The sequence below is a fragment of the Diabrotica undecimpunctata genome, chromosome 6 (assembly GCF_040954645.1).
Source record: "Diabrotica undecimpunctata isolate CICGRU chromosome 6, icDiaUnde3, whole genome shotgun sequence".
Taxonomy (NCBI): Eukaryota; Metazoa; Arthropoda; class Insecta; order Coleoptera; family Chrysomelidae; genus Diabrotica; species Diabrotica undecimpunctata.
In genome coordinates, this window is record NC_092808.1 from 150,466,005 (window position 1) to 150,485,937 (window position 19,933).

Below are 19,933 nucleotides of genomic sequence, written 5' to 3' on the forward strand. Positions count from 1 at the left end.
GCAGAACTTATTCTATTTGACTCCGAAGAATCTGATATGGCAAATTAATCAAGAACTTGACAGTAACCTCCAGGTTGATGACTTTGCAATTGTGAAAGTATATGGGAGAACTAAAAATATGTTTCGAATGAATAACCTTGAAGACAATGGTTATGTTGGAATTTTTTACAAGAAATCAAATTCTAACAACACATTTTTACCAACTGAAGCAGAGTGCTTTTTCCTGAAGGACGATGTAATAAAGAAACTCATAGCGATAGCGCCAGTTAAAGCATCTGTCTTCCTCCTCTCGTATGAAAACAAGCATTAGTTTCCTTGATGATCTCAGTAACTTTACCATCTATTAATTAAATTAACTTGACTAGCAATGATTCATTTTGTCATTTGTAATTTGATATTTGGTCATTCATAATTTGATATTTACATTACATATTTTTTTTTAATCAAAACAAGTGTTGTTTCTTTTCACCCCATGACAATGCTGACTGTTTCTATAAGCCCCACAGGTTTTACAGTTGAAATATACTTGGAAAACAGTGTCTGTTTCTATTCACCCCACTCAATGGGGTGAACATAAAGAGCATGTTTTAATTTTTTTTCCTTGTACCTAAAAGAAAAAACAATGGCGTAGGTTTGTAGAGGACTGCAAGATCCATAAATCAGGGTAGCTTTCAATTCCTTACACCTTATAATACTTTACGATATTTATGTTCAAAGTTAAAAAATGTTTCTTTTCAGCTTATTTTACGGTACTTACGTAATCGTGACAGACGACTTTACGTGCCCTCCGAATCACGCTGGCGGCCCAGTTAAATTAAAAATTGTGATGAAAAATTTGTGGTATCTCTGCCGCGATCGAACTCCGGCTATCCATTACTTTCCGCGTTACTGGTCAAACAAAGGCGATTGGAGAACCACACATGATGTTATTATAATCTTTCGGATTTCAACAGACAATAGAAGAAAAAGCGGTTTCTGCCTGCTCCAAGAATAAAAAATTTTCCGATAATTTTCCTATTTCTCTGAAACACCCTGTATTTATGTGATAACGTTCTCTAGTTCGATAAAATGCTTTCTAGCTTAAAAATTTCTCCCCACATGATTTTTTTGTAATCCTATAAAACCATAGGGGCATTTCTATCTTTATTAAAATAAAACCATACAAGTTGGCCATACATCCTTCCAGTGAAAACCCATATCAGCGCGCGACTTCCACCACGTCCCGCGGAGTTCTTCTCCGACGAACCGAAGGAAGCCCCCGAGCTACGTCGACGACGCTGATGTCGTCTGCCTGCGGCGTTTTCAGTTTCAGTCACCAGCCAGCGGATCAGTTCCTCTTCCGTTCGCCATCAACACAGGTACGTGCCACACAGATCCAGTTCCAAACGTCAACATGAGGGAAATCGTACATTTGCAAGCAGGACAATGCGGAAACCAAGTTGGTGCTAAGGTTAGTTTTTGTTTAATATTTAAATAACCAATAGATTTTAATTATAATTTTTTTAAAAATTATTGTTGCAAAAGTTCGGACTATAAACTCGAAAACCAATTTATTATTTAAGAAACCGGTGTTACTGAATTTTAAAAAAATGTTGGAGATCGCTGAATACTATGATGTTTTTTTACTGAAATTAATTTTACTGTTTTGAGCCAGAAGAGGCCATGATGTCATTCCGTCGATATTATCTGTTTTCTATGTTTGTATTTTTGTACGTTACTATTTGTTAAGTTTGAGTTCCTTGTTCCCTTACTTCAGTAATCTTTAGGGCCATGAGAAACGCTCATATTTGCTTGGGCTTGATTTAAAATTCAGTTGCTCAATTGCTCTTGTTGAGAGAAACATATGTTTAATTTATAAGAATTAGTTTCTATTTTAAATCATAGAGATATTATTGTATTTTAAGATCCATTGAGAGATAATGTAGTTCTTATTTGATTTTTGATTGAGCTGGCTTTGTTTTTGTTGCTGCTCAAGTATATTTTATTTCCTGTAGAGAATCTTTCTTTAATCCCAGTATTTATTGATGTAATATTTAAATATCTGCAGGTGATCAAAGGAATAAACAGAAAATATGTTGTGCTTAGACTTATTGTGATATTATTTTAAAACCTGTCATAATTTATGTTGATTATAAGGTCATAGTTGTAGTATCAAGTTGAATGTGATTTCTAAAGACAGAAAAAAAAGGTTTGTTAACCAAACTTCTGCAGTTCTGTTTCATTTACTTTATTTTCCAAGTACAATATTTTCCAACAACAACTTTGATTCTTTTAGACCATCTTAACATCATTTGCTTGCATTGACTTTCTAAACTTGCCCAAATTAACTTCGATTCCCCAATTCTCAAAGATTCATCATTATATTCAAATACTTTATTTCTTCAATGTAAATATTAACTCTTTGAGGCACTATTCTAAAAAAGTTTTAAGTATTTTGCGGTATAGTTTATATTGTTAGTAAATAAAACCTTTTTTGCACCATAATGGTGTTTTTGACGTCAGTAATTATTAAAATAATAATGTGAACTGTTTAATTACCTTGATAATAAATGTTTACCTTTTTATGATTATATTGTATTCCTGCGTGTAATTTTTGTCTAGACATGTGAAAATCACTTATACTTGTAATAAAAACTAACTGAAAAACAAGGAAAATGTTCAGAGTATGGTCTTATAATGGAGTTTCGTCATCAAATACAATAAAGTCTCATTGAACGAAAAACATAGTATTATATATACAGAGCGAACCAAAAGTCTAGAAGCACCTAATTTATCTATTAAATAGGTGGTCCGAATTATACAAAAACAGGGATATACCTATATTATTTCAATATGAAGATTTAAAATTTGATCTTTGTAACGTTGCCAGATTTACCATTTTTCTGATATCATTAGTCAATTTGGTTTTTTAAATACAACGTCCTGTATATTGCATCTTTCAATACCTTACAAAGGTCAACGTATATAATATATTCGAAAACAAAAACCTAGAAACGTCTTATCCTCTCAATAATTTTTTTTATTCAAACTATGTACAAATTTGAACATAATTAAAAGTTTACTATACTGCTAAATTAATGTCTACCTAATGATGTGTTCAAAATGTCGTACGTTGTTAATTTGACAATATCCTAAACGATGGTAGAATGAATCTAGTAGACACATTTCTCCATGTTTCACTAGAAATTAATATGGATTTATCGATAATTCTTTGCCTTGGCTCTGCAACACTAGCTGATTTAGTTTTATAAATCTAGTTTCCAAGTATCCCCAATAAAAATAATCTGTAGGATTCAAATCCGGTGAACTAGGAGACCATTCAATACTATATAATCTACCAATCCATCATCCGGGAAGTGCCTGATCTAAATAACGCCAAACATTTACACCAAAATGAGTTGGAGCTCCGTCTTGGTGAAACCACATCTCATTAAAATTGGCTCCAAACTTTTTTTTAAGGCAAGTCAACGTGTCCCGTTTTTTGTACAATTCGGACCATTTAGTTAAGAGATAATTAGGCGTTTTAAGACTTTTGGTCCACTATATATAAACATATATAGGATGTGTGATCACAACTGACCTATTAGGCATTAAATCGTTAATTTAATTGGGTGTGCAGTTGGGCAAGGAAAAAAGACCAGTACAGTGTTCTCAATTAAACTAATTCATTATATTTCCTTTCATAGTCATGAACATCATCAGATTCTAGGTTACAATTACAATATTAATGAAAAAACAATCCAGAAATTAAAAACATTGCATTACTTACTTTACAGAGAAGGGATTGATGATGTTGAATCAAATAATTTTGTTTCCATTTCGTGGTTATAAAAAATATAACCACGTATTACATAAAATATTACATAAAACAGAGCCGCAGGCTGCCTAAATGAAACAATATGGAGAAATAAAAATATCGGGAAAGAAACGGAAGGCAGAATTTACAAAACAGTCATCAGACCTATAATGACATACGCGGCAGAAACAAGACCTGACACAGAGAGGACAAAAAGGATGTTAGAAACAGCAGAGAAGAAAACACAAAATTGATGGTAAGACACTATGGGACAGAGCTAGAAGTACAGATATACGACGTAGATGCAAAGTGGAGAACATCAAGAACTGGGTAAGAAATAGAAGATAGGAAGACCACGAAAACGATGGAACGACAACTTACTGAAAAAAAACAGAGTCATGTCTATATAAAAAGAAGAAGAACAAGAAGACAGTTTAAAGTTCCTGGTTGACTATTGTTATTTATGTTTATACTGTTTCGGTTACTATAATTTTCTAAAAATTCAGCTTTATTTAATTTTGTATGGGATAATTGCCAACCTCCAAACACAAACATGTGATAAATGTCAGACTTCATAGGAAGTACCGTAATGGACTACCTAAGCAATGACGTCACAATGAGCGGGGCTTAGAAAACCATTCCAAACATTTCTAATTTGTGCGTATTTGTCCCATAAGAAGTTGGAAATATTGGTGTTTGTAATTGTCTGAAGAGTAAATAAGGATTTTTTGTTATGAACATTCAGTCTATACTATTGATATTAATTCTTGTTGTTCATATGGTCAATGTTCATATTTTAAGTTTATGTTATTGTTTCATTTAAACGTAATTATTTTTTTTACTGTATTTCAAGGTATTTTGTTGTTGTTTCTTTCAGGGTTATTTTAAAAGAAATCAACAAATCATTGAATTTATTTACGAAATATTTAAATTATTGTTTTATTCTTTTTACTTTGCCAGTGATTTTATCCTGTTAAATACTAAAGAAATTCGTCTTCTCGTAGTTTAATTGTAATATAACATTATATGGAAACCTTTCTATCAAATTGCCATAATGAGTGTTTAAAAAAAATGTTTTTTGAATACTGTAATAGTTTTTAAGTTTATTTTTTAGGTCTGGGCATATAATGACTAGTAAACATGTCTTGAAGATATTCAGTATTACTGAATTTTTGCTAAATGCTAAAACATTAGCAGAATTATGTCTCTAAGGCTCTGAATGTCTGATCTGTTTTTCAGCAATCATGCCATTCTTCTTCAGCAATATATGTCATTTCTAAGAACATTTAAATATTATATATATATATATATATATATATATATATATATATATATATATATATATATATATATATATATATTAATTAAAACGTGCATCTTCTATGCCCTCATTATTGCTTACATCTTCATCTTGTTCACTTCCTAGGGTTTTTCTGCGTTTTCTTCTTCGCCCATTCCGTTTGCAGTCTATATAGATTGTTTATCTGCTTATTTATGGTTTTTTTGTATGTTATTACCGTTAATATAATTATGATTAGTACATATCGACAATATGTAAAGCCTTTTACAATTTTTACACTTAAAATAATAATTGTTAACGCGATCTTCTGCTGGTATATTCACGCTAACATAATTGTCATTATTTAAGTTCTGTTATATTAAGGATAGGTAGATACTAGTAGCTATTTAACATTGTTCTACTATCTAGTTAGTCCTAATAAATGGTTTTACGTTGTAGTTACATACCGTTCGTCCAACGTCAACCATTTAATTATTGATATAATAATGCGGGCCGAGCTTGCTATCGTTTTCTTTCTGAACTTTCTACAGCAGATAATGACATCAAAACTATACTCAAACTATTTTTTTATCAATAATTTAAAATAGAAACAAAGTACTCGGCATAGTTTTTGAAAAAATTGTATTTGACTATGTGCTTGATTGTATTATAATACTTTCTGGTTCACATTTCCCTTTAAGTTCAGTTTAAATGGTGATCATCAGTATTTGTCAAGGTATCGAACTTGCAGCTTTACCGTCATCATCATTACCTTTGTTTTTTTTTTGTTTATGCATGCCCACTTTAGTTTTCCACTCCTATTCTTTTGAGAAACTTCAGGAGTGAATAACATTCAACAGCTCTTCAAAGATAAGCGATTGCCAGTGTTCTAATCACCTATCAAAATGTGAATACATATTTCGAAATGTCCTAATTTATGCTTTTTCATTTTGGTACCGATTTTTGCTATTCTTATACTGATACAAACATTTTTAATCTTAATTTTATTAAAATCGGTAAGATAGTTTCGAAACATTTTTTTATCAGATGTCGCTATTGCGTCCATAACGAAGCCATTTTATTGTTGCTTCTTAAAAGACAGAAAAGATTAATTTTTCACGTTGAGAACGCCTATGAATAACTGTTCTGATGAGACTTATTAAGTCGAAATACGTATCAACAGATACATAGACGCTTTGTACGTGAAATCAAATCTTTGCTGTCTTTTTCAACTTAATTTTATATTTTACCTCACATCATCAATTCATCTGAGAATCTTCATATGCAATGTGTTTTCGTTTACTCTTATTCTTACTCCTTTTTAACCGCCAAGCATTCAGTGTCGTCTCTGAAAGCTAATTAATGGCAGTTTTGAATTTTATAATTTTTAGTTTTTTTGGATTTTTTCTACCACACAGCACAACCGTAGTTTCCTTCTATTACCATCGTACTCTAATTCTTCTACACGTATCCATTCTAGATACACTCCAATGCTCTGTAATACCTATCCTAATAGATACCTAAAATTGTTATTTTTACCTAAATAGCTGTAATAAAGATAATTTCATTGACGAAATATGTAATTTTACATAAATTAATACGAAAGGGCTAAAACTTCAACTATTCAAAAAAACAACTTGCGGTAACTACAGTCAACTTCAGTTTATCCGTGGAGTTGTTTGGCACAGTTGCCGCAGATAAAGAAAATCGCGGAAAGTCGCTAACTTTTTTAGCTTTGACTTTTAAAAGTCAAATAGAAGCAAAAAAAAATAAAAAATTTAGTTTCAAAATGCTTTTATTTACAATTTTTAATGAATATTTAAAATTTTTGTACACTTTTTGAAAGCACTCTGTCAGTTGTTTCTCCCTCTTTGATTGGAAAACATATTTATTAATTCTAAATTGAACTTTACGAAGCATCAATTTTTCAAGGAATAGTGCATCGTCCTATTCTTCTAAGTATTCGATAAGTTTATTTACATGACACAAGGCCGCTTCGTGATTAATACCCAGGTGTAAACTCATCTTCTGCTTATTTATCACTTTTCTTTTCGTTTTCTCCTCGGTATTTTTATTATAAGGTCTCTATCTGTTATGTATGTTTAATTTCCTGGTCGAAAGCTTTACATTCTAACCACTCTTGTAATTTTCCTGCGTCTACATTCTCTCTTTCAAAAGTTAACTTAACTTTTAGGTCAGGCAGTTCATTTTCATCTTCGCCAACTAATATTTCTCCACAATTTTTAATGTTTGGTTCTCCAAGACTTCACAATTGTCGAAGACTTTACAGACCTAAATACAGATGCTTACATATAGTGATAATAGTAAATAATTTCCAAACCTCTTGTAACTCTTCTAATCTTTGAGCGAAATAAACTTTGACGCCTGGATCAAAGTATTTGGGGCAAAAGTTTTCGTCAGTAGACAAACAAAATGCGTTTTAAGATGTAAAGAAGCGTTGTCAATTAACAACACAACTTTTTGAGGCAAATTGTTTTCAAATAAATGTTTTTGGACTTCTAGTATAAATTTACCTTCAAACCTTTTTTGTCTATCCACTCTTTCTTTTGGTTGAATTAATCAACCAGTAGTTTTTCTGTTTTTTTGATTTTGGATATAGTAACTTAGATCATTAGCGACACACCAATAAACTCAAAATTTGTCAACTGATAATCGAAATCTTAACCTAAGTATCAAATTTATATTTTTGACCGAGTTATTGTTGTACATTTTTAAAACAGATTCATTCTCAAAACGCTTTCAGGTGAAAACCGTTCAGTTTTCGATTTTTTATTCAATAATTTCCAATTATTTCAGTTCTTTTTAGAATTAATAATAATCCTTGGAATTCTTCGAACTTAGAACAAGTTATTTGAACAAATATAAAAATATAACAATTCATGGAAAATATCCAGTATTTTTTATCCCTTCGTAACATTCATTTTGTGTGGTTTTGAATACAAACAAACCATTTACCGACACGATATTTGATGATGACTTTCGATAAACCAAATAATACTTAACCAGAGTCGTTTTATAGGAAAAACTGTTCAATTTTTCTTGATAAATATTATTATGTACTAGTAATAAACAACGTAATATTATACAGGGTTGCACAATAATTGATTGAATGTAATAGAATAAGCTCTATATGATCACAAATTATACTATGAAATAGTGTATAGGAAGAAAATAGGTATCACTTCCAAGTATTTCGGATATTGCTGCACTTTAACAGAATGGCAAGTTACCACAAAATTTTTGGTTAGAACCAGATGGAGAACCTCGCCAATATTATCGACAGATTAGAAATTATTGGAATGCGAATTTTCCAAATCGATAGATTGGACGTAGAGGATTCTAGAGTGTCTTCATTATTCTCCGGACCTTAATCCGTTAGATTTTGGTCTAAAGGGTATCTAAAACTAAAATCACGTGTTTACATTAGGCGATCAAACACACATATTTTTTAAGAAAATATGTAGGTATTTGTCAAATTATATATAAGAAAGTATTTATGTCTGGTTTAATTCTTCTGTTCTTTTAATTCTTATTCTAATCATATGAATAATGAAAAATACCTATTTTCTTAAAAAAAGAGAAAATAAATGACTAATGTGTGTTTCCAACATAATCATATTCTTAGAATGTTAGTGTTTTCAGATGCAATCACATAGTAAATATTTTTAACCAAATATAAAGACAGTAAGTCAACTTTATGATAACGTGAACGCAATAATCTTTATCACAACAAAATGAGTAATTAATAACAATCTTTTTTAAATAAATAGGTACAATTTGCTATAAACCAACTGACTGTTTGCAGTGAACTTTTAACAAAGAGTCAATTATATATAAAATATCCGATCAGAGAGAATAAATCAGTTGATAGAATCTTCGCTTCTTGTTTTCTGAAATTCATAACTGTTGAATTGATCTCAGTATCCTAAAGTATATAATCCTGCATAGAGTAGGCAATGAAGTTTAAATGTTGTCCATAGTGCTATAGTTTAATAAGGAAAGCCCAAAATAGGGAAGTGTTTGCAGACGTCATCGCCAACCTTCGCTAAGAAGACGGCACCTAAAGAAGTGCTATAGTTACTTGAATACAATAACATTTCATGCTTGACTTAAAGCTGCTCTCTATTCGACTTTATTGGAAGTATATTTCAAGATTCAACTTCTCTTGAACTTTTTAAAGGGTGTCTAACAGTGCTTCTTCATTTCGGAAAAACCTCATTTAGCTATCTTGAATTTTACAGTTTTCTTTTTGCGGTATTACCCATCTTAAGGGTTCTTCATGAGGTATTTCATCCGGGATGGCTTGCAATTGTTCATAGATTGCCTCTCGTTCCTCCTTAGGTTTGCAATCCTCGGGGCTATAGATAGATATGACATTTAATTTTTGGTAGTCCATTGTGATGTTCATATGTATTATTCTTTCGGAGATATAACGGCAATTATTTATCTTGTCTCTAAATTTTTTATGGACAAGTATACCTACGCCTGCTAATGCTCGTTCTTCTTTCTTCATTCCACTGTATGCTAGAAAATATTGGTTATAATCTCTTTGGCCTTTACCTTTCTTCTTGGTTTCTTGGATTGCACAAATGTCTATTTTTTTATTTATCAGTTCGTCTATTATGTCTTGGTCTTTGTTGTTGAAATACGTAATGTTCCATATTGCTAATCCTTTTCCTTCTCATTTTCTATTTCTTTGTGTGGTTCGTCATCTTAGGTTCCGTCTGGTTCCTAGGCTTTATATCGGTTCTTTGAGCCTGGTTTTCTTTTACAATGGGTAGAATGCTAACCTGGCCCATTAACCCTCTTCTTTTATCCGGAATTGGGACTGGCTGTGGGCATGAACGCGGCTTCTAAGCTACTCAGTCCACCCAGTCCTCCGCTCATAACCCCCAGGCAGAGTTCTGTATATGTCCTTATGGAATATTTACCTGATAACTCCATAACTTCGTCTTTTTTTGTGAATATTGTACTTAATTCTTGCACAATAAATCTAGTTTATAGAAACTTTGGTGATTTATTATTTCAAATATTTGTACAGTTATACACGAGTGTTTATTTCGAAAAAAAAGTCCGTAATTTTCTTTTGGTGAGATTGAGGAAGAAAATCATAAAAGTCAATCACCAAAATTTATTTCCTGTAACCTAGAATTTTTATTGATCATCCCTTCCGGTAGCTAATTGCCTTTCAACGACAAAAATCACCAGTACCGATATAAACTTCTAGCCATCGCATTCCGTACACACTTTTCTCTTTTTGCGACAAGTAGGCGACATCCTCTATCCTATTTTAAACGCTCAAGGGTAATTCCAAATATCTTCAACCAGACTAAGTGCACTTGTCATCGTGGTCTAAATTTATCTGTTCTTTCACTTTGCGGTCTTCTTACGAGATAAAAACGGCAACAAGTCGGGTTCAGTAATTTCTTTATCAAAGAGAATATGTTTATTTATAGCGTCAAATCGAATAAAACAGATTACAAAGAAGTAAATAATGATCATATTATATTATTATTATACAAAGATATCGAGCGAAAGCAGAGCTTATGTGACCCAAAGTACAAAATATTTGTAAAGGTACTCAACTAAATAATATAATATAAAACAAATTTTCTAACAAAGTAAAAATAAAAAATAAATATAATATCCAAAAGAATTCGAGTTCTTAATAAAAGTTCTTACAATAACAGCAGATTACAAAAAATATAAACATTACAAAGTATACATAATATTACAATATTACAAAACGTATAAAATATACTTCACTTAATTTACTTATCGTTGCACGTCATCCGTGTCATAGCCCGTGAGGTCACATGATACCAACACGAAATATTTAGAAGGTAGGTGTGTTGTTTTTTAGAATTACTTTGTCGAGTACACTGGCATTACAGCCACTAGACATATTTTAATATATACGCGTAGAAATACTATTTAATTTCTAATAATGTTAACTTAAAGAAATACACAATAATATGTTTCATTTAATTTATGTAAGTGCATTATAAACCGTTTTTATGAAGAACATTTGTTCGGAAATCGGAACACACTGTAACTGTAATCGAAGGTGATATTTTGGCATAAATTGGCACTTATTTAACAGTTGCTGTGTTGACACTTATTGTATTTTATTATTTTGAATTTTAAAGTGAATACCTCTTGTTTTATATTTTTACCTGTTTAATAAAATCTGTTCTTTTTAGAACAAAATTAGTGTGTTTTATTTCAAAGATGTCACGTAAGAATTTAAATAGTAGTTGTAAAGAGATGGTAGCTTCTTTGATTCACTAATCAATCTCTATCGATCATAATCACTAACGATCAGAAAACCGAAATATAAATAAATCTGAAGAAAAAAGAAAAAATCATTTGAAAATTTAGTTGTAACAAAACATTTCAAAGTAAATAAGTAATGAAAAAAGTGTTGTTTTTGTTTAAGTATTTAACATACAAGCGGCTCAAATTGTTTTTAACAAGATTATTTTTTAACTCTTGTTTTGTTTATATTTATTTACATTAAATATTAATTTGCTTTGTTTTATAATCCACTTTTGCAATAATTATGTGACCTATTTGATTTAAAATGGATTGTTATTACATGTATAACAGTTTTCATAAAAAAATTACAAACATACAAAGTTAACATAAGATTAGGTACAATAGGTTTTCATCAAACTTATTTTTAAAACTATTTAATTTGAAATTTGAAACTATTCTACTACGCCATCACTAAAACTGTTCTCATATTCTATTTCTCAATAACTCTCTTCTTTGTCTTCTTCTCCCTTTTATGTAGACATGACTCATTTATGTCTGTTTTTGTTTTAAGTTGTCGTTCCATCGTTTTTGTGGTCTTCCTACTGATCATCTTCCTATCGGGGAACCATCTCTTGCCATCCTTACTAGTCTATTTGTTGTCATTCGGCTTATATAATCGTTCCATTCTACTCTTCTATTTCTGACCCAGTTCTTGATGTTTTCCACCTTGCATCTACGTCGTATATTTGTTCTTCTAGCTCTATCCCATAGTGTCTTACCATCAAGTGTTGTCATCTCTGCTGTTTCTAACATAATTTTTGTCCTCTTTGTGTCAGGTCGTGTTTCTGCCGCGTATTTCATTATTGGTCTGTTTTGTAAATTCTGCCTTTCATTTCTTTCCCGATATTTTTATTTCTCCATATTGTTTTATACAAGCAGCCTGCGGTTCTGTTTGCTCTATTCGCTTGATCTTCCACTTCAGTTTCGAGCTTTCCGTAGCTAGATAAAGTGATGCCTAGATATTTAAACTCCATCACTTGTTCTACTATCTGACCTTCCAGCTCCAATTTACATCTTAGTAAATTTGCTGTTGTAACCATAAATTTTGTCTTTTTTGGGGAAATTAACATGTTAAATTTTCTGGCGGTTATATTAAATTGGTACAACATACGTTGTAAATCGTCTTCATTTTGAGAGAGTAGTATTGCGTCGTCTGCATAGCTCATCATTTTAAGTTGTTTTTCTCCCATTTGGTATCCTTTTTTAGTTCTTACTTTTTTTTATTATTTCATTTATAATCAGGTTGAACAATAAAGGGCTCAGGGAATCTCCGTGTCTTATTCCATTGCCAGCTTCAATAGGGTCAGTTAGTTCTTCTTCCACTTTTACTTTTATTGTGTTGTTTTGGTAGATATTTTCGATCGTTTTGATTATTCCTAGAGGTATCTTTCTTGCGTATAATAAGTGGATAACGTCCTTTAATTTGACCCAGTCAAATGCTTTCTTAAGGTTCTCGAAACATAGATATGCCGGTTTGTTGTGTTCTAACGATTTCTCTTGCACTTGCCTCATTATAAATATAGCGTCGGTGCATGATCTTTCCGACCTAAAACCTTGTTGTTCTTCTGCTAGTGTTATAATTTCATTGAGTTTTGTCAAAAACTCGGTTAACCAAAAAGTTTTGCCTTACATAAGTTTTAAAAAATCTAGTCTAGCTTCTTCGTTGATATTAAAAAAGTGTAATGTTTTCCAAAACTCCCCCCCTAACAATTCTATAAGTATATAATGACATCGCATCTTTCTCGTCCATGGGTTAATGGAGACAACTTGAGTTTTCTTAGTCGGGTTTCATAGTTTAATCTTTCACAATTAAAAGGTAGCTTAGTAGTTCTTCGTTGTACTTCTTAAGGAGGGGGCTCCACTATTTACCTTTAAAACGCATCTTGATTTTTGTCAATAGGACACTCGGATCAAAAGATATCGAATTTTTACCGTCGAGCTGATACAAATTTTATTTAACATTGATTTCTAAGTAACTAAGATTCAAAAGTCGTCGTATTCATCGTTGTAAGCAGTGTTTATGAGAGAATGGTTCATTTTTCACAAAAAATGCTAATAGATATTTTTGTTCAAAATTATATTAGCTACATTTTTTATTTGAGGGCCTGCGTAGCGCAAGCGGTAGGATGCTTGCCTCGCAAGCCGGTGGTCCGGGGTTCGAATCCCACTGCCGGCAAGAACATCTAGACATTTTAAAAATGTCTATAGGCCCCAGGTCGACTCAGCCTGAATAAAAATGAGTACCTTGGGTAAAACCAGGGGTAATAATAGACGGTTGAAGCGTAGCACTGGCCATGTTACCTTCCTTGTATACCGTAGGCCCTAGATATAGCAGACTACCCTGCTATACTCCCAAAGCCGCGACAGCGGTATAAAACGGGAGACTATTATACATTTTTTATTTAAAACATTTTTTTCTATGGCGTACAAATTCTTGGTAAATCGTTTTTTTTTATGTTTTCCCCATCAACGAGGAGGGTTTTAGAGAAAAGCCCGGGAGTAAAAGTGGTACACTTTTTTGCATCTTTTTTGTCGTCCAAAAATTGACATTATTATTATTATGAACAAATCTAACTTGTTCTGTGGCATTTTCGTCTCTGGAGTAGAACGAATCTTTTTTATTTTTTTCTGAATTCTTTGATTGTTTCCTCTTGTGATTCCAAAAATATTTCCCAAAATTTCTCATCTCATGATGATATAAAATTTATCATGTTTTCTATATAAAAAAACATATTTCTCCGAAATATTATACTGTTAAGCTGATTTAAAAAGTCTGTTTAACGAGATTAATTTTAAGTCTGCAGTGAACATTTCTTAAAATATATTTGTCATGTTTTTTATTCCAAACAAGATGACGCATATGACTCCATTTGAAAACAGATGTAGTGATGTGAATGCTCTTATTAAGTGAGTATTAATTGTACTACAAAAGAATGAGTTAAATTATACAAATTTACGTAAAAAAAAAACACAAATTTTCACTATAATTATTCACTTAATCATATGATTAGTATAAGCGGTGGGACTTATCAATGTCCTTTTTTGTTCCATTTTTTTATTGATTAGAGTTTCCACAAATCAAATAGTTTGATGAAAATATGGAAAATTTTACGTTCTTATTCAATTGAAAATTAAAAGCACCAAGCAGTATGAGAAATAATAATCCAGCGATTGAAAATAATATAGAACTTGTGTTTTCGAGAAAACACCATACGCGAAAATTGTAACAAAGCTGATCTTCAAAAAAGACGATAATACAAAGAAAATTGCCAAAATTACCGTATTTGGAGTGAAGGTAATCCTCAGGTGTATATGAGAAACCATTATATCCAGAAAAACAAACTGTTTGGTGTGCTTTATGGGCTGGTAGAATTATTGGTCCTTACTTCTTCAAAAACGATGTTGGTCAGAACGTTAAACACAGTTACAGTCAATCGTAACCGCTATAGAGCTATGATTACTGACTTTTTAATTCCTCAATTGAACAACATTGTATGCAGAAGCTGTGGTTCCAACAAGTCGGTACAACATGTCACACAGCTCCTGCCACAATTTATTTATTGAAAGAAGCGTTTGGTAACCGCATAGTTTCATGTTTCGGGCCAGTGAATTATCCTCCAAGATCGTACGATTTAACACCGCTAGACTATTTTCTGTGGGGTTATGTGAAGTCGTTAGTCTACGCCAATAAGCTTGAATCGATTGAACACTTGGAGGACAACATTCGCTGCGTTGTTGCCGATATACGGCCACGAATGTTGGTATGCCAAAAATCATATTTAAATTATAATGCCAAAATATTATCTTCCGAATAAAGTTAATTTTATGTCAATTTAAAAAAATCAACTTTGTTTTATTCCATTTTAAAGTTCTATACTTCTAAAAAGAACACTGTTTATTTATCCTCATTTCTTTTTCCCCACAGCAACTATTGACTCTTTCTACAAGATTCCCAATCTGCCATCAACACATATTATTTATTGTTTCCCCATTTACTTTTACACCTTCCGTTATTTCTTTTAGTACCGACACAAAAATATTTTCTGGATAGATATTACAAAAAGGGGACAAAATACAACGCTACCGGACTCCTTTCTTGATTTCAGCTTCTTCAGATACAGCGCCTTTTATTTTAATGTTTGACTTTTGTTGCCAATATAGTTTTTTGATTATTCTGATATCTTTTTTGCCTATTCCATTTTTATTTAAAAGTTCTATTAAGATGGTATGGCTAATACGGCCAAACGATTTTTCAAAGCACACAAAAGAAATAAACAAACCTTTTTGCTGGTCTTAACACTTTTGGGCTAGAACTTGTAGACTAAAAATTGGTTCGCGTGCATTAATATAATAATAAAACATAATAATCTTCCCTGAACAATGACATATAATATAATAGACCCAGCAGCCTGCTATACTTGCTATATAATCGGGTGTCCTATACTTTGTAGGGTGATAGAGATGTATACTTTGAAGGTTTGTTTACTTTAACAATGGCATGCTCGTTTATTTTATAATGAGTTTGTTTTTCTTCGCCAAAAGAAAATAATTAAAAAATAAGAAAAAAAATAGTTCAAAAAATTATATTTACGCCTTCACTGACTATCAACACATAACTTATTCTTTATAAAACAATATACATTTCAAAAATAACTTAACTGAAAACTGATAATGTTTCGCTTTTCGATTTTCTGCGACCAAAAAAAGACATCTAAATAGCATTAACATGTGTGTTTCATTGGAACAGAAAGATTAAACCGGTCACATTCAGTCATGGAATTTACACCATGACACTTTACTTTGGGTGTCCTGGATAATGGGACATCCTCTATTTACTTTGTGTGGTTAGGCCACCTAATTTTAAGGATAGCTAGAACAACTTTTCTCCATATGATTGACTTCTTCTTCAAGTGCCATCTCCGCGGCGGAGATCGGCAATCATCATAGCTATTCGGACTTTTGAGACGGCTGCTCTGAAAAGTTCATTTGATGTACATTCGTACCACTCTCTCAGGTTGCTCAGCCATGACATTCTACGCCTCCCTATGCTTCTCTTTACTTGGATCTTTCCCTGCATAATCAGTTTGAGCAAGGTGTATTTCTCTCCACGTGTAATATGTCCGAGATATTCCAATTTTCTTGTTTTAATTATGTTTACAATTTCTATTTCTTTATTCATCCTTCTCAGAACCTTTATGTTTGTGACGTGTTCTGTCCACGATATTTTCAGAATTCTTCTATACACCCAAAGCTGGAATGATTCCAGTTTTTTCATTGATGTCGCATTCAAGGTCCAAGAATCCATTCCATAAAATAAAGTCGAAAAAACATAGCACCTCGCCAACCTAACTCTTAGTTCCAATTTTAAATCCCTTGTAGATAGCACTCTTCTCATTTTGTTGAAATTGGCTCTAGCCTTTTCTATTCTGATTTTGATCTCTTGAATGTAACCATTTGTGGAGTTAATCATTGTTCCCAGATATTCATATTTGTCCACTTGTTCGAGATTGGTTCCGTTTATTAGAAGATTCTCGTTATTTCTTTGAGTTTTCGATATTCTCATAAATTTCGTCTTCTTGACATTCATTGTTAGACCATACTCTTTTTCATACTTCGCTATTCTGGTCACCAGTCTCTGAAGATCTTCAATATTTTCGGCTAAGATCACAGTGTCGTCCGCATATCTAATGTTGTTAATGGGAACTCCATTTACCTTTATTCCAGCTGTTTCACCATCAAGAGCGTTTTTCGGGATCTCTTCGGAGTAGGCATTAAAAAGAATTGGCGCAATACGCATCCCTGTCTCACTCCACATCTTATTCCAATTTCTTCTGACAGCTGTTCGTTAACACGTACTTTTGCTTGCTGTTTATAGTATAAATTTGATATGATCCTGAGGTCGTTGTAGTCAATCTTCTTTGATTTCAGGACATTCAATAATTGTTTATGTCGTACTTTATCGAATGCTTTATTATAGTCAATAAAACATACATATATCTTGATTGACGTCCAGGCATCTTTGTATTAGTATATTAAGTGAAAAAAGAGCTTCACGATTAACTTAATTTCCATTTATTACAGTTGATATAAGTTAATGTCTCTCTATCCAAAATGTATGTGTTCGGTTATTCAGCCTTCAAATTGGCCAAATTAAATTTTGTTCACCTCGTCAGCTGAGCACTCGAAAGAAGTTTTCGAGGCTTATGGTCCATTTGACCTACTTGATAGATGTTGTGCCTGAAGGCCTTTTTTCCTGAGTGTCATTTTGTATGTGTTTGTGAAAGAAGATCAGCATTCACTTGACGTGTCGATACTTGTTTTCATAGTTGCTATAATAGAAAGTTGTTTGTACGAAGTAAATGATCGTCAAAAATTGAAAATAAAATTTTCTTTTCACATAAAATGTGCTAACACGCAAATAATGACAAACACGGCCAATAACGTACTTATATATAAACAAAACGATCTTTGATTATAAGTTGACACATTATGTGTCAATTTCACATTATGTGTCAATGTTTGTGACACTATATTCACCATTGGCTGGATCTATATATTATACGTCATTGTCTGAACCCGAATTGAAAATCACCTGATATAAAGCTGTGGCGCACCCAGGGGGGGGGGTTTTGGGGGTTAAACCCCCCCCCAGGGCATATAAAGTAAACAATATATAAAGAATAGTAGGAAAACGTAACTTGTCTTTCACACATAATACAAAAAATCCAAAACGCTGATTGAATAATTAAATTACCACTTTAAATATGTAGAACAAAATAATTATTGTATAAATACACAATAATTAATACACAATAAATAATAATATTTTTCAATATATTTAGATATCGATACCTAATATTAGGCTTATGAAAAAGTAGACAGAACGAGTCTGTTGCTAGTAGCATGCGCCTACAGGACTGTATCTGCGGCGGCCTTGTGGACTATCACGGGTTGTGTTCCTCTGCCTGTATTAGCAGTAGAAAAGGGACATCTCTATAGGAGAAGGAAGGATTTGACAACAGCTATAAAAAAAAAGAAGAAAGGGAAAGATCAATGGAAAGATGGCAAGAAGAGTGGAACAACAAGGAAGATGTTGCTCAGTGGACAAAGATGCTGATCCCGAGCCTAAGGGACTGGGTAGATTGTCTGTTTTAGGACGTATCTTCATAAGTTTAGAAAGACAGATACAGATAAATGCATATACTGCGAATATTCCAACATTGTTACTCACACAATGTTGGAGTGTAATAGATGTACAGTGGAGAGAAACAGAATGTATAAAGAAATAGGTATGAACCCTTTGACTGTAAGAGAGATGATCGTGAAGATGACGGGAAATACGGAGGGATGGAATAGTGTTCACAATTACATCCAAGCAGTCAATAAAAAGAAAGAAGAAGAAGAGAAACATCAACCGAGCTAACGACAGAGATAAGATCTAATTACTATTTTAATGGGAATAAGTAGCAATTGAAGGTTAAAATAAGTTTATTGACGTTTGAATTTTTGATCTTTGATCTTGCACTGATAATTTGTTTATACTCCAACAATTAATAGAAAAAAGAATAGCGGTTAGTACCGAAGTACATCTAGCCTTTATCGACCTAGAAAAGGCATATGATACAGTTCCAAGACTTAAATTGTGGCAAGCTTAACAACAACTCGACATTAGTACATAACTTTTAGGAATAATCACAGAAGTATACAGGGATAACACTACTTACCTAAAAATCGGATATAGACTATCAGAGCCAATAAAAGTAACTATAGGACTAAAACAAGGATGTAGTGTGTTACTCTAACTGTTTAATTTATATATTGAGGTAGCCCTCCAAAATTGGAAAAACCCCTGCCAGGGAATGGGAATCCCCATAGAAAATGACGTACTGTTCTCCCTGAACTTTGCGTATGGCCAAGTCATCCTAGCTCAAGATTCTTATGATCTAGAATTTATGATAAAGCGTCTATAGAGAGAATATTTAAAGTGGGGGTTACAAGTCAGCATGAAGAAAACAGAATATTTACTTAGTTATCAATTCAGATGCAAGGTTTGAAGTGTTGATAGACGAGGACGTGGAAATCAAACAAGTGAAAAATTTTAAATATTTAGGTCCACTCATTCCTAAGAACGGCTTGGAAGAAACCGAAATTAAACACGAATTAATCAGGGACGTAAAATTGTAGGATGTCTGAACTCCTTATGGTGGGATCAAAACATTTCCAAAAGGAACAAAAAAAGAATAGAACAAACCATGGTTGAATCAGTTCTTTGTTATGGCTCTGAAGTATGGACAATTAATGCAGACCTGAAGAGAAGATTGTTGGCAGTTTAAATGGATTATTTGAGAAGAAGTGCTAGAGCATCAAGGCAGGAAAGGAAGACCAAAGAATCTATAAGAAATAACATGAATGCTACAGAAACGGTCATTGACAGAATAGAAAGAAGAGGTTCAAAATGGTTTGGACATCTATTGGGAATGCCTGACGAACGTTGGCCCCAAAAACTTCACAAATGGAAG

At 32.4% G+C, this 19,933-nt stretch overlaps 1 protein-coding gene across 1 annotated transcript in view; it reads left to right on the forward strand.

Annotated features, from left to right (window-relative positions):
* Nucleotides 1-1,222: 1,222 nt before the first annotated feature.
* LOC140444097 (tubulin beta-3 chain) overlaps nt 1,223-19,933 on the forward strand; it is an 89,534-nt gene continuing 70,823 nt past the window's right edge. Inside the window, exon 1 of the mRNA XM_072535748.1 lies at nt 1,223-1,450. Coding sequence (XP_072391849.1) covers nt 1,394-1,450 — 57 coding nt within the window. The 5' untranslated portion in view covers nt 1,223-1,393. The remainder of the gene's footprint in view (nt 1,451-19,933) is intronic.